The following is a 16469-nucleotide window of genomic DNA, read 5'->3' on the forward strand; positions in this document are numbered from 1 at the left end:
CAACTTCAAACATCTGCTATCTGAGCAGCTAACCGATCGCTGCAGCTGTACATAGTCTATCGGTAAATAGCCCACCCAATTTTACCTACCTCATCCCCATAATGTTTATATTTATTTACTTTTCTGCTCTTTTGCACACCAATATCTCTACCTGTACATGACCATCTGATCATTTATCACTCCAGTGTTAATCTGCAAAATTGTAATTATTCGCCTACCTCCTCATGCCTTTTGCACACAATGTATATAGACTCTCTTTTTTTTCTACTGTGTTATTGACTTGTTAATTGTTTACTCCATGTGTAACTCTGTGTTGTCTGTACGCACTGATATGCTTTATCTTGGCCAGGTCGCAGTTGCAAATGAGAACTTGTTCTCAACTAGCCTACCCGGTTAAATAAAAGGTGAAATAAATCAAATAAAATGTTTGGGGAGTCATATGACTGATCATGTGACACTTAGATTGCACACAGGTGGACTTTATTTAACTAATTATGTGACATCTGAAGGTAATTGGTTGCACCAGATCTTTTTATTTTTTTAAATTTTTAAACAAGTAATTTTTTTCACTTCAACTCACCAATTTGGACTATTTTGTCCATTATATGAAATCCAAATAAAAATCTATTTCAATTACAGGTTGTAATGCAACAACATAGGAAAAACGCCAAGAGAGATGAGTACTTTGCAAGGCACTGTAATACCTGTGTTCTCCGTTTGTCTGTTGCTGATCTGGAATATTGACCTCTGCATGCCCTTGTCCTGTCATTTTGCCTGCCCCTGTTCTAGTAATAAACTTTTGTTACTTTGACATTGTCTGCATCTGGGTCTTCCCTGAAACGTGATAATGTGGCCTCCCCCGCCTTCAGCCCGACATTATTCTGGAAGTTTTGAGTTTAGGGGGTGTCACAGTATCTATCAATAAAACAACTTTTTCAGTATTTTTTTCCTCTCAACAATCAATGTAATAAATTAGAGGCATTAGAGATGGTTGTTCTACCTCGGGTAAGGGTATAAAAAAAACTGAAGCCCTTTTTAGACAGTACAGGCTACTTACTGTACTATTGTTGACTACCATGATATACAGTTTTTGAATCATGAATTCTCTACATTAATTTCCCGCCCACATTACATTTCTGATGACAAACAACTATGGCTGTTGGCAGGGTCAATCAAATTCTAACCAACTAAATTCAGGTTAATCAAACAAAACAAAAATAATGAATTTAAAATTAGATTTAAAATATTTGACTATGTTCTAAGAATGAACCTGGACTGGTCTTTTAGTGACAGACCCAATCAGGTGTTCTTAGTTTCTTGACATATTTCATATGTTGTGAGTAGGCCTATGTGAGCACACACTAGCTATTTGGTGTTATAGAGGAAATGTGAATTGATGGCCTATGCCAGAGGAACAAGAGAGGAAACCACGCATTGTACAGGCACAGAAAAGAGCACTCCGGATGACATTTTCACACAGTTTGGGGTTATGCAGTGATCAGAGCTAGACATCAAGGGAAACTTACATTTTCCTGTTTTCATTGTTTTATTTTCCAATAGTGTGTCTGAATAGACAAATACACTATGAATTTGGTGAAACTCATTTTAATCCTCCAAACGCTTCAATCTTGTCAAGGTAATAGATGCCACTCTACACAATAATTTCTTTATGAACTATTCTCTTTGATTTACTTGTTTAATATTTACAGTAAAAGTAACCTTGATTCTGTCACACCCGATAAGTGAAGATAACATTTGTTTATTCATGTGAAGAGTACTAGACAGATGCTAACCAGTCCACGGCTAAGGATTTGAAACACCTTTTGGATTTGATGTATTACACGTTTTACATAAGGCAAAAAAGGCACACATATTATCTATTTGAATAACAATAGCAGTGAAGGAATTATCTCAGCTCACACATAATGTTCTGATAACCATATGCTTATTCTGTGGGAATTTCAGTACTTCAGCATAACATTTTCTGCAGGTTTCCTCATGGTTCTACTTAAATGTGGTATGTTTGAATAGACTAAAATTAACCACTTTGTATGAGTTAAAAACAACATGGCATGCTCGCTCCATCCTGGTGGCACAGTGGACTAAATTACATGACTAGAGAACAAAAGGTAATTGGTTTGAATCATATTGATGCTGTGCCACAATAATAAAAAAAATGTTTGCATGATTAATGCCAAAGCAAAATAATTTTGATCTGTGCTGGGAGTTAACCCAAACTAAGCTAGCAGTGTTATTAAAAGTCTTATCGAAATATGTTCTTAGAACTTTATTTAATTACCTTCAAATGACCTATAATTTTTGTTCTCAGAACTTTAATAAAACCTCAAATCCAACGTTCCCAGAACAGGCAAAATGTTCACTTCCGTTCTCAGAATGTTTAAAAAAATGTTTCCCCGGTCATGAAACTCATGTCTTTGTTCTCAAAACCAATGGGAAACCAATAACACATGTTCCCACAACTTCCAAGGAACCAAATGTGCTAGCTGGATAACCCTTATTTTTGTTTTACTTTTAATGTAATAATAAACACTGTACGACCTACATGGAAAATATAATAAACTACTACCACTAACTACTTTGTACAGTAAGCAGGTGGTTAGGCCACAGGGCTTTATGGCTCAAGTCATCTTACCACATTTCACATGCATCTCACATGCTGGATTAACAACAAAGGATAGTGCTTGGTCAAGTGGTTAGTTTGAAAGTCTTCCACGTGGGAAGTCCTAGTGGTCAAAGGAGGTCACAATAGCATTGCCACTCTAACCAATAAAATAATGGTACATGTCATTGCTATATCTGTGATCTAAAGGGATGTGCCATTTTTCAACTTTCTTTCAGCATATAAAGATGACTCCTCTCAAACTGGAAAAAATGCATCACAATCAGAGCTTAATAAGAATCAAAGTGAGTTGCTATATTTATTTGTATTTTCTGACAAAGCCACACACACTTATACAAAAATATCTCCATTCATTACTGCTGGCTTTGAGTTTCACATGTCATTTTACTCCATCATTCACAGACACTCTCATGCATCATGACCAGACCACCCCAAATTATCCAGTTCTCAGAGCATTAATAAAGCATTTGGTGCAGAGTTTGAAACCACTTGTGCTTGGTTTAAACCCCATTGTGTGCTCTCCGTATGAATGTTTTTGTTCAGTGTCAAAAGAATGTCAAACAGGATGTGGAGGTGGTTAAGGCTTTGCTGCTGTGTTTGAACTTTGCAGGTGCATTCCAACCAAGAGTTTGATAGGCACTAAATTACAGTGCTATGTTGTAAAACTATTTCACCCACTCATCAAGATCTTAAATGTTCCTGCATTCTGCACATCAATACCCATAACGTTTTCTCTCTATAAAGTATGACCATCCATTATGTTACAAATACAGCCTACATATGGAATCATTCAATCCCTCCCCACTCTTATACCATTGCGATTTAATTTAGTCATATTGTTTAATAGTTAGACTTCATTCACTTAAAATGTCTCATTCACAGCTGAGCCCTATATAACTCAACAATCCAATGCATGCTCCTGGAGTCCCAGGATCCTTAGAGATGAGATATGGACTTCAGTCACATTCACTGCAGAGTCCAGAGACCAAGTAGCCCATCAGATCTGTATGGAACTTGGCTGTGGTGGAGTCTACAGTCTTAATGAGACCAGCGCACCACCCAACAGTACCTGCCTCACAAACTGCACCTACCATGAATATCGTCTTCAGAACTGTTCCCATGTTGTGAGGATTAATTGCACAATGGTGTCCGATGTCGTTTGTGGTAAGACACGGTTTGAATAGACAGGCATTTCATCATATGCTCTCATTTCACAAAATACATTTAAAATGATAATAGGATACTTTATATTGTTGATCATACAGTATGTTATTTTCTACAAATGTACCATATGCATTACATCACATAGTTTTTCAAGCTGAATCACATGAGTTGCACACTAACCCTAACTCTAGGGGTTGAGTAGAGCAAATCATGTTTATTGAAACTCATATACAGTACTTGTGTCTGTGGTTGTAGAGCATCAGGCTGTGAGGCTGGCTGGAGGCGAGCACCGCTGTGCTGGACGTGTAGAGCTGTGGGGAGAGGGGAAGCAGTGGGGCACGGTATGTGACGATGAGTGGGACTTGAGGGACGCTGATGTGGTATGTGCCCAGCTTGGCTGTGGGTATGCTTTGAGTGTGACAGGGCAGGGTGGTGCCTTCCCTCAGGGCAAGGATCCCATCTACCTGGATGAGCTGAAATGTACTGGCAAAGAGGAAAACCTGTGGCAGTGCCCAGCGTCAGATGAAAGCCATGACTGTGGGCACAAGGAGGATGCTGGGGTGGTATGCTCAGGTAACTGTCACCCTGATGTTTCATACACACTACAAACATGATTAAACCTACTAACAGGCCAGATTGCACCAACTTCTCTTTATTCATCTAAAGATCTTCATGGTCCCTCTTTTCTCTGCCTCCTTTACAGAGCTGAAGGCATTGAGGCTGACCGGAGGTGTGGACCGCTGTTCTGGTAAAGTGGAGATCCACCGTAATGGATCATGGGGGACAGTGTGTGATACCTGCTGGGGGAAGGAGGAAGCCTCAATGGTGTGTTCCATGTTGGGCTGTGGGGAGCCAGTTCATTTTCTAGCTTTCATACCCCCTTTCACTCACAATGATAGTACCCTGTGGTACTACCAATGCTTTCCAAATCACACAGACCTTTGGCAGTGTAAGGAGTATGTCAACAAGACAATATTGTGCGCTGACTCTAAAGCGGCTGGACTTATTTGTAGTGGTAAGTGAGATTATTTGTGCATTAAATAAATATTTCATTAATGTATACAGTGAGCACAATGTAGGTTTTTCAGAGAGACTCTGACAAACCACTGAAAGACATGTGATACTTGAAGCAGAAACAAATATTTTCTACTGTACTTTTTCTCACAGGATCACAAGGACGATATCTTCCAGTTACAACAGAAGCAACTACAACAGTATTAAGCAGGAGGCCAGGTGAAAAAGTTAAACCTGAGTCTGAATTTTAAGATTGACAAAACTATTCAGGCTTTTGAGAATGTAATATATTCAAGATCAAATGTGTGTAAAATTGTATTTTGTTCCTGTATTTTGTTTACTTCCTAGGCCCAGTGACTACAGCCAGTGTTTCAAATGATGGCTTCCCATTCTCCATGTCCCTAGAGCTGCTGGGGTGCATCTCCCTTTCCTTCCTTTTGCTCATGGCTCTGGTCACAAATGCTCTGCTTTGCTGCCACTACAGGAGGAGAGATGGTTGGTCCCAAACTGCCACATACATTCAGTGATCTCCATGCATCATATGTCCATGTATCTGGCAGTTCATACTGTAATATAGCTTTGTAAATGGGTTATTCTACAGAAGTGGTGCAAATTGGGGATTGGAAAAAATATCTAATTTGTATCCTATTTTTCCCAAACCAGCGCACATTTCTTACAACATATGTATGATAGACATATATACAGTACTACTCACACACTTTGTTTGTATTGCATATTTGATATATGTGACCAACTGGCTCGATTCGGTCTTATGTAGTAGCAACAGTTTTTACATTGGATAAAAGTAGACTCAGACTCAGACTCAGAGCTGGAAAATTATATATCCTACACTACAGTTGAGGAACAATTGGAAAGTAATTCTGCTTTGAAAGTTGATTAACTTGTTACTTCACTTTTGAGAAAATGGCCTTTGAATATTTGGTACCTACTGGAGAGCTCTTCTTTGTCTACACCCACATTCAGCGTTGTTCACACCCTCTTAAACTTTAACCCCACCCATCTTTTTAAGGATTCACATGTGAGGCTATGTACTAAACAACAAAATATTTCAAGACTAAAAGCTTCTTTATACTACGGGTGTGTTCGTAAATCTAATATTGAGTGAAAGAGTGTGCTCTGGGCGTTCGTAAACTTAGAGCATTGTCAGAGCACTTCGCTTTCAGAGCGTTCAGAGTGCACACTGGACTCTTTCGCTGAAGAGTAGGGTTGATGCGAGCGTTCTGACCTAACAGCAGCAGTCAAGCACCCAAGCTAACTGGGTAATGTTGGCTAGCTTGCTATCTACTTCCAGACACAAATGAGAGAACAACTCACTCTGACTATTTTACTCGCCCTAGCAGAGCTGTTAGGATGTTTTTATGTTATCCGTTGGTGACTGCAACTGTGCTGCTGGCAACAATTTAATTACGCTCTTTTGCCAACCTTTACTGACACCGGCCATATTCAATGTGTGTTGAGCGTTCGTAAATACGTCAGTTATTCTGTGCTCTGGCACACTCAGACAAAAGTGCTCTGAAAACGGAGTAGATAGCCAGAGCGAATTTACCAGCTACGTCTATCAACAGTTGTTGCAGTGACATCATAAATGTTCTATTGAAATAGTTACTTGCATAGTGGAGTCTTTTGCTTAGACATGTAGCTAGCTAGCTAAATAATGAATCATAATCCCAACTCATAACATTACTACCCTGCATGAATCTGCAGGTAGCTAACCAACCAGGTTCAATGTTAACTAACTAACATTGGCTATAACTAGCAATGCAAATGGCTCTGAGATACAAATAATATTACTACAGAGATCATACAAGTAACGTTTGCTAGCTAGCCAGCCAGCTAACGTTAGCTAGCTACCTAACAGTACACTTTAACTTGAAATGAAAACAACTTTCTGACAAAATTAGAAATGTGTAATATCTGAAAATGTAGCGAGCTAGACAGTCTTACCCATATGCACGGATGGGCGCTTCTCCCTCTTTGTCACGGATTACATGTTTGCCCTTAGTTTGACAGATATTTTATACAACAGCCTTCTGTGTGTTCTGTTTTCAACTCCGTCTGCATATTTGCGATCAAACGCCAGACTTTTCTTTCTTCTTAGCTATCCAAACTCTAAGTCCACTGATTTCAAAACTCTGTCCTCCAGAAAGTGGAAAGCCACAGTTGTGCAGTTCTACTATGTGATATCTTTCAAAAAAGCCATGGTAGAAAGGATTACCTACACATACTGACCAGCTCATTTTATAGACAGCAGCACGCTTACATGGCAGACCAGTCCGAACTCCTCTCTTGGCATGTCCAGCCCACTAATTATCTCAGCCTATCATGGCTAGCGGGAAGGCTGCTGAATTTTTCTGGGGCTAAACCAACTAGGCTCATCATTTAACAATTTTATCCGTATTTACAGAGGCACATGAAAGTTCACATGTTCGAGAAGGCATTTCTGCCCCAAAACGTTTTATATATGTATATATATATATATATATATATAAATATATATATATATATACACCTGCAAATTAGATCAGCATATTTCAATGTAATAATAGAACAACTCAAGATGCTCTGAAATGGTGATAAAAAATTACAGAAATCCTTAATTGCTTTTATTTTTAAACATTACATTTTGGAGTCCGGGTTTAGGACAGCGACCTCTATAGAAATATATGTATAAACAATGACTTTGTACTATATTAATTTAACAATATGTTTGTTATTGCCTTGTATTCAATTAATTATGGCCATTTCAACACGTAAATAAATGTCCTTTTTTAAATAGTTATTTTGGGGTGGGACTGCAATTTGCATCATTTCTGTAGAATCACCTATATAATCCAATATAGATAATTTTGGATTGGATAGAAGCTGATACTCTAATATTACAGCATGTGTTTTTACTGTCCATAGCTCTCTTAGTCCAGCACCGACATGCTAACCTGCAAACGCCAACTGAGCATGACAACGACTACCGGGACTCTGTGAATCTCATCAAGGTCACAACCAGCAGCCCAACAGAAAATGATGGTTAGTGAATTAGAACATGCCTCTTTGACCCTGTTTTCCTCTGTAAAGAGCTACTACTTCATCTAGACCCACATTGCCACATATTATCAAATATGTTTTGATTTGTATAACATTTTTGGTAACTCTCTGTAAAGATAGTGAACATTGTTTCATTTCTCTTTTCTTTTGCTTTGCAGTCCCATCAAATCCCAGATATCAGTGGACCCAGAGTAGTGTGGACAGCACCTCAGTGGATACAGACTATGAGCAGTGTGATCTAAGCACCGAGGCAGCTGTGCATATGACCACCTTTCAGAGTAAACAGTGTATTTTTTTCTCCCAAATCACATTTAATTCTTACATACTTTAACTAAGCATTGCACTTCAGAAGGGCTAATCAAGACTCCAAAATACACAATCATTTTGGACTACACTACTTGTGTAGCACAGGAGGTTGGTGGCACCTTCATTGGGGATGATGGGCTTGTGGTAATGGCTGGAGCGGAATGAGTGGAATGGTATCAAATACATGTCGGCTATGTGTTTGATGCCATTCCATTTGCGCTGGTCCAGCCATTATTATCAGCCGTTATCCTCTCAGCAGCCTCCACTGTTGTGTAGCTAATATATCTTAACTCTCACTTGTAATTCAGATTCTATACGATACAAACAAGATACCAGGAACACTTTTATGAGGGTTACAGCTCTGGACAGTCTATCTGAGGAAGGTGAGTCCATATTTAGTGGTGCACTCCAATAACGGTCTCAATGCCTGTCCTACATGACAGACACAACATTTGATAGCAAATAAGTTTTAAATGTGAGTTATTCACCAGCAATGTGACGTCTGTAGCACATGCAGGAGACAACCATACCGTTTTCATAGGAGGCATTGTTGACCAAGATCCAGGATGCAATATAGGGCCCCCAAGTGGTGAGGGTCACTTTTTATTTGTTTTATTTGTTATGTCAATTTTTTGATAGGGGGGTTAAAGGTACATTATACCTGTAGAAAAGGCCCATGGAGTTGGTGGAATAATCCTTTAATTCATTGCCATTTACTCAGCTGGGCCAGGGGCGCTTTAATTAGGTCAGGTGGAAAGGTCCGACAGATCTCAACTCCATAAAAGGAGGAAATTGCCATCGCCTGATCTCGCTGCTTTCTCTTCCTTGACTCCATCTGATCCAGAAGTTCTGTGCGTCCATGAATCCACACTACTCAGTAAATATACCACTTTATGGTTAAAGGAATTCCTGCCTCAATCTCATCCATTCCTCTGTCACCTGACACGTGACCACCTGTTCACCTTCACTGTCAGTCATCCTACCTGTCCAGCTACCCACACAGATTCCACTAATCTTTCAATGGTCCTTCGAGCTGGATGATGACTGAACCAAAGACAGGTGAAAAGGAAATGGAGGCAGAGAGGGAAGAATTGTCTCCACTGGAAGGAAGAAGAGGGGAGGAGAGAGCAGCTGAGGGAAAGGTCTTGGAACAAAGGAAATATCCAGGAGCTAAGCCTAAAGCAACAAAGGCTTCATCCTCAACCACCAGCAGCACCAGAAGAACCAGGCAAGCACCTGGTTATCTTAAGGATTATGTGGTCGAGTTTCCGACATCAAAGGGCAAGCCCACCAGAGCTCAAAGTGTTGATGAATCAACTATACGTTTCAGCCATCAACCATCCCCTCTGAGCCAAGGACCGGAAACTGCTTTGGAGCAGGAAAGTGGTCTACATGAAGAACCTATGGAGGAGGTAACTCCCACTGAACAGGTCGACCAGCTTCCAGAGGCAGGCTCCGCTCACCCCTTAACTAATGGGAAATCGTGGAAGCACTCTAGACGGAGTGGGAGTTCGACCAGTGGATACCCCTTTGGAAGTGGCCATGGCAGCCGCCATTCACTAGCCCTCAGCGATTACCAGACTGCTGTCCTACAAGAGAGGATGAAACTATTAGCTTTGGAGGAAATTGAGCGTCAGTTTGAGGAGGAACGACAGGCTGACGAACGATGTCACCAATTGGATGTGCAGGCCCGTAGAGCTCTACAGGAAAGGGAATTCATTGCCAAGGACCTGGCACAGCAGCGACGCCACCGTCAAGCCAGAAGGGAATTGGAGGAGGCACGGATGGTCTCATCCTTCCTGGAGAGGAACGAACAAGGAGTTGATGTGACCACCCCTCCACATGGACCTGACCTGTCTGCCTTTCTTTCCCAATCTGCCCCTCTGGTACAGCATGGCACACAGTCCCCGGAGGCTCCGGGGTCAACAGTCAACATGGAGCACGGGAGACAGGCCGCTCCGCCAACACCCTCTATGCCAGTGACAAGTTAGCATTCCTCCATCTGGACAAAGCATCACTCCTTTGCCTTTCCGCCAATTACCAACCAAGGCAAATCGTTCCTTTCGTCCAGGGCCAGGCCAGTCCTCAAACAACCGGTCGGAGGGCTCTCGCCCAATTCCGGCTGCCACAAATGGAGGGTCTGGGACAGTAGGGGACCGGCGCAATGAGGCCACAGTGGGCTCATCAGAAGTCCCGGGTTTATCCTTCACGCAACCAGAAGAGGGAGCCAACATTATAAAACTTCTAGTAGCCTCAGCCTATGGAATTCCCAGACCCAAACTGCCATACTTTGAAAACGGAAAGGAGAGTGAATTTGTCCTTTTGGAAATGGCATTGGAGAGTCAGGAGGGACAGAAAAGGCCAAATCCCACTACCATGTACTTAAATAGTGAGGCCGGGGAGGAACCCGGGAAGAAGACCCCTCTCAAGAGCAAGAACATCAAATTCCAGCCTTACTGCCCATATTGCAACAGTAAGGGGCACTTCCTTGGCTCATGCCCCAGAGTAAAAAAGCTCACTCAAACTCAATTGAAGGCCTGGATCACTTCAGGCGAGCGATGCTACAAGTGTGCCCGTAGCCATAAGGCGGAGACCTGCACATTGAGGAAACCCTGCAACCTCTGTAAAAAAAATCCATCTCACCGTGTTGCATGATCTAATTCCCCAAGCACAGAAGAGCAGAGTATGCTCATGGTAGGAGCTGCAAAGGAGCTGTACCTCGACCAGCAGAACCGGGTCTCCAAGGGTCCTGTTGAAGGTGGTCAAGGTCACTCTGCAAAGTGAAGGGAGAAGCATTCGCCGTTCTAGATGATGGGTCAGAAAGAACAATCATTCTCACGGTGGCCACCCGTCAGCTTAACCTGGAGGGGACCCCCGAGACCCTTAATCTCAGAACGGTGCGACATGATGTTATCCAAATGAAAGGCTCTGCTGTAACCTTTAGCATTTCACCTTCAGGAAACAGGGACGTGGCCTATAACATCACCAATGTCTTCATGGCAGATGGCTTGAATCTCGCAGAGCACTCCTGCCCGGTAAGTGTTCTACAGAAACAATATCCTCATCTACGAGGATTGCCTCTTCCTAACCTGGCCAGAGTAGCACCACTTATCCTGATTGGGTCAGACCACCCACATCTCGTCACCCCGACTGAGCCTATACGAGCTGGACCAGAAGGAGGGCCCATTGCTGTCCATACATCCTTGGGTTGGGCTGTGCAAGGTCCATCCCATCTACTTCTCTCCACCCAAGCTGTACAGTCACAGCAAGTCCTCTTCACCAGAAGCAATCCAGATGCAGCCACTGACCTCCTTTGGGATGTTGAGATGCTATGGAATATGGACACCTTCTCCAACCTGAAGCTACAGGAGGTCACTCGCTCAAAACATGACTCCTATGCATTAGACCTCCTGGAGAAGAGCACCACCACCACTGAAATGGATGGCGTTCGCAGGTATGCAACCCCACTGCTATGGGTACCCAACCATCCTCCTCTGACAACCACAACACGGGCTGTACTCCCACTACTGCGTGAAACGGAGCGATGCCCGGTGAAGAATCCTGAGCTTGCAGAAGTTCATAACCGAGAGATTCATAACCTTGTGAAGGCAGGCTACGTCACTGAAGTGACAGCTCATGAAGAGGGAAACGCACTCCGTGAATCCTGGTATCTCCCTCACCATGTTATCCAGCAACATGGTGGGAAGTATAGACTTGTCTTCAACTGTTCATTCCAAGCTGCTGGTCAAAGCCTGAATGACTGTCTACTCCCCGGACCAACCTTAGGTCCTTCCTTGCTTGGTGTCCTTCTCCGGTTCCGGCAGCACTCTACAGCCATCAGTGGAGACATCAAAGCCATGTTTCATCAGATTTGTTTACTGCCTTCCAACTCCACACTGCTCCGGTTCATATGGCGAGATATGGAACGAGATGCAGAGCCCACAATCTATGAATGGCAGGTACTCCCATTTGGCACCACCTGCAGACCTTGCTGTGCCATATACACTCTGCAGAGACATGCACGAGAGCATCCAGACAGTGACCCAGAAGTATTGGATTCAGTGGAAAATGCCTTCTATGTGGATAACTGCTTACAGAGCATCCCATCCACGGCTGAAGCGAAAGCACTCCTTGATAAAGTACAGAATCTCTTGTCCAAAGGGGGATTTGAGGTCCGACAGTGGGCTAGTAACAGAGCGGAAGTTATCCAGCACCTCCCGCCACAAGCTCGGTCCAGTAGCAGTGAACTATGGCTAACGCAGTCTGGTGCTAACCCAGAAGAGCCCACTCTAGGACTGAGGTGGAGCTGCATACCGGATACCCTGGGATATAAGCACCGCTCATCCCCGAGTACCGAAACCCCCACTCTGCGCACCATCTATCGGACCCTGGCCAGTCAATACGATCCCCTTGGGTATATCCTGCCAGGCACAACACAGGCCAAAGTCTTAGTCCAGGACCTGTGGCAGACCAAGAGGGACTGGGATGAACCAATCCACCCGGCTGACCTAGTGGAACGATGGATCTGTTGGGAAAGGGAGTTAACGGAGCTCTCTGATGTCCAAATGCCAAGATGTTATGTACCATCCTGTGCTGACCAACTGGGATCATGCCTGGAACTGCATGTCTTCTGTGACGCTTCGGAGCGAGCTTATGGGGCGGTTTCCTATGGAGGATAAGGCAGGCCACACCCATGTCTCCTTTGTCATGGCCAGGTCCAGGGTCGCACCCAAGAAGCAGTTGTCAATGCCTAGGCTGGAACTCAGTGCTGCCCTTTCCGGAGCCCAGTTGGCCTCTACTTTGCGAGCCAAGCTCACCTTCCCATCCAAAGGGTCATCTACTGGAGTGATTCGACCACTGTATTGACCTGGCTCAAGTCGGAGTCCTGCAGTTATAAGGTGTTCGTCGGAACTCGCATTGCGGAAATCCAAGACCTAACAGAAGTCCAGGACTGGAGGTATGTTGACAGCATAAACAATCCTGCTGATGACATTACTAGAGGTAATACCCTTCAGGAACTGGCTCAACCCCATCGCTGGAGCTTGGGACTACCATTCTTGTCCCAACCAGAGAACGAGTGGCCGACAGCCCCCAGGCATACGGCCCCTCCGCAACCAACAGAAGCTCATGAGTTAAGGAGGTCCGCCCAATGCTACAGCATTTCTACGGAACCAACAACGGCTCTCCCTGACCTAACACAATGCCAAACACTGCCGGATCTGATCACCGCCACAAACCAGACCTCAGATGGGGTGGCTTCTATACCCACCTCCCTCGCGGCAGAGATGCTACTCCTCCAGCAAACACAAGCGGTTAGCTTCCCTGAGGAGTTAAAAGCTCTGAAAGCCGGTAGGGAAGTGGCTAAGGACTTCTCTCTCTTGCCCCAGAATATGATCCAATCCTTGGAGTGATCAGAGTCGGAGGGAGGTTTTGGACCCAGATGCTATCCACCCAATTATTCTTGACTCCAGACACCCTCTTACCAGGCTCCTCATCAAGAGTTATGATGAGAGGCTTCTCCACCCAGGGCCAGAGAGGGTCTATGGGGAGATGAGGCGGAAGTACTGGATAATTGGAGGACGAGGAGCCATTCGTAAGCACCAATACGCCTGCGTAGAATGTCAGAGATGGCGGGCCGGAGCTACGGTGCCCAAAATGGCAGATTTACCACTTGCTCGATTGAGCCTCCTTAAACCACCCTTCTGGTCAACAGGAGTAGATTGCTTTGGCCCCTTGATGATCAAGTTAGGCCGTTGTGTGGAAAAGCGCTGGGGCATTCTATTCAAGTGTTTGACAACCAGATGTGTCCACCTGGACCTACTGGAGAGTTTGGATACTGAAGTCTTCCTCATGGCCCTTCGGCGGTTTATCTCCCGACAGGGGAAACCCTACGAGATCCTGGCTGACAGAGGTACGAACTTCAAGGCAGGAGAAGCCAGGTTGGAGGAAACCTTCCAAGCCATGGGACCCAGCCTCCAGGATCAGCTGATGGACCAACAAATCTCATTCAAATTTAACCCTCCAGGCGCTTCTCATTTTGGAGCAACATGGGAGCGAGAGATCAAATCTGTAAAGACGGCCTTACGAGTCGTCCTGGGGGACCAAACTGTCACTGAACCTGTCTTGAGGACCGTCCTGATAGAGGTGGAAGGGATTCTGAACTCCAAACCCTTGGGATATCTCTCTGCAGATATGCGTCACTTCCTCAAGCCATGTATGCTGATACCAACCTCGTAGGCAGACGCCAGTGGCGACACAGCCAAATCTTAGCTGACCATTTTTGGGCCCGATTCATTCGGGATTACCTACCAAGTCTACAGCACAGAGGGAAATGGCGGAGAGAAATGGCCAGCCTGGAAACTGGCCAAGTAGTAATGATGGTGGACCCTCAGCTGCCTCGAGCCTCCTGGCCGGTGGGCCGTATAACTAAGACCATGCCTGGGACCAATGGTCGTGTTAGATCAGTGGAGATCCAGGTGAAGAACCGGACATATATCCGGCCAGTTGCCCGACTAATTCCTCTCCCTGAGATGACAGAGGACGGGGAGCAATGAGCCTTTTTGAGGAGTGTGGAATTTAACAAATTTCTGGGGTGGCTGTAGAAAAGGCCCATGGAGTTGGTGGAATAATCCTTTAATTCATTGCCATTTACTCAGTTGGGCCAGGGGCGCTTTAATTAGGTCAGGTGGAAAGGTCCGACAGATCTCAACTCCATAAAAGGAGGAAATTGCCATCGCCTGATCTCGCTGCTTTCTCTTCCTTGACTCCATCTGATCCAGAAGTTCTGTGCGTCCATGAATCCACACTACTCAGTAAATATACCACTTTATGGTTAAAGGAATTCCTGCCTCAATCTCATCCATTCCTCTGTCACCTGACACGTGACCACCTGTTCACCTTCACTGTCGGTCATCCTACCTGTCCAGCTACCCACACAGATTCCACTAATCTTTCAATACCATTCAAGTTTATTAAACATGTACAAGTAGGCTGCTAACCAAAATCAAAATAACAGTAAGAAATACATAGAGTTTAAGGAATAATAAATAGTATAAAAATGAATAATGGGCTTATACCCCCAACCTCCCATCCCATTCCCCCAAACCCACCCAGCCAACATGTCTCCATCCAATCCCCCCTACTCCTGGAAGCCATGTTTCCCACCCATTCCTTCTCCCCTAGCAACTAGGGTTGCTCGTCAGTCACCTTCCCAGAACTCAAGAATGAACAATTCAGTGAAAAGCATGAGACAATCTAATGATGATTTACTTCTGCTGCAGTGGACTCCTTTGATTCTTCCAGCACCTCCTCCGAGGAATGCTATGAAAACACAGGCAAAGATGTAGAGAATCTAGTGACATCAGGTATGTCCCTGACTTTTTCCTAACTTTATGGGACCTGACCTGGAAAAATGCCAGTCCCTATGGATGCAATAGGAGCAGACAGCACTGCAAACAAGTCACTGTGCTAATGTTTCAATTGCTTAGTTAATTTTCTATTGAAGCTGTACCTTTATTTTTCTCTCCCAGAAGGAATAGATCCATGGCAACCTCCAGTTACCCATAATGCAAATAACCACCTGATACCTTCAAGGAACCCTGATCAAACCCATTCACATGACCAGGGTAACAAGCTGTTCTTTCCATCTCTTCTCTTATCTCTTTTCTCCTCTTCTCTATTTTGACAATACGGGATTTGGGATGTTACTCTATTTTCTGACACTGTATTCTGTTTTTCATGGTTTGTCACCCAGGAGTGGCTGAATGGAACAGTGGTGATTATGAGGAGGAGGGCCACCTGACCTCTCCTGACCCCAACCAGTCCTCCTCAGAGGGTGACTATGATGACATCACTAACTACCTGGACTCAAACCTAGAGCAAGGCTACTGAATGAGCTGGAAGGACCTACGTTTTACTGTATATGTCAATGTTTCTGTTAATATAAAAGAGTGGCTAGCTAATTGTTTGCAATGTTTGAAATGATGTATTAATGTATAGTATACATATAGTATGTAGGTATATTATGTATGTTTTGTATTTTGTGTTTTTAGGTGTGATAATAAAAATGTAATATTTGTTTAATATGCAGTTATGATATTTGTGCAGTTGGTAACATACAATGATTACCGATGGAGCCTACAGAGGAAACCCTCACAGCAGGGATCATCAACTAGAAACCTTGCTTACATTTCTACACAATCACATATAACTCTCTATTATGTGTGGGAGTACTTTGGAATAAATTTCCTAAATTATGATCACAGTATTTACAGTCTTGTCTAAA

General features: G+C 43.8%; 1 protein-coding gene across 4 annotated transcripts; it reads left to right on the forward strand.

Moving 5' to 3' along the window:
• Positions 1–1429: 1429 nt before the first annotated feature.
• On the forward strand, positions 1430–16326 carry LOC112230037 (T-cell differentiation antigen CD6). 4 transcript variants are annotated; one of them, XM_024396269.2, is made up of 15 exons: positions 1430–1636; positions 2860–2925; positions 3524–3805; positions 4061–4146; positions 4252–4378; positions 4509–4820; positions 4973–5038; positions 5168–5314; positions 7745–7861; positions 8038–8157; positions 8494–8568; positions 8694–8774; positions 15466–15549; positions 15715–15810; positions 15939–16325. In XM_024396269.2, exons 1-15 carry the CDS (start codon positions 1585–1587, stop codon positions 16073–16075), a joined length of 1848 nt encoding a protein of 615 aa, XP_024252037.2. In that variant the 5' UTR covers positions 1430–1584; the 3' UTR covers positions 16076–16325. The 4 variants fall into 4 exon arrangements, with proteins under 4 accessions (XP_024252037.2, XP_024252035.2, XP_024252034.2 ...); XM_024396266.2 differs by having other exon boundaries at positions 1431–1636; positions 4061–4378; positions 15939–16322; XM_024396267.2 differs by lacking the exon at positions 2860–2925 and having other exon boundaries at positions 4061–4378; positions 15939–16326.
• Positions 16327–16469: the final 143 nt, after the last annotated feature.

The sequence above is a fragment of the Oncorhynchus tshawytscha genome, linkage group LG31, assembly GCF_018296145.1.
Source record: "Oncorhynchus tshawytscha isolate Ot180627B linkage group LG31, Otsh_v2.0, whole genome shotgun sequence".
Classification (NCBI taxonomy): domain Eukaryota; kingdom Metazoa; phylum Chordata; class Actinopteri; order Salmoniformes; family Salmonidae; genus Oncorhynchus; species Oncorhynchus tshawytscha.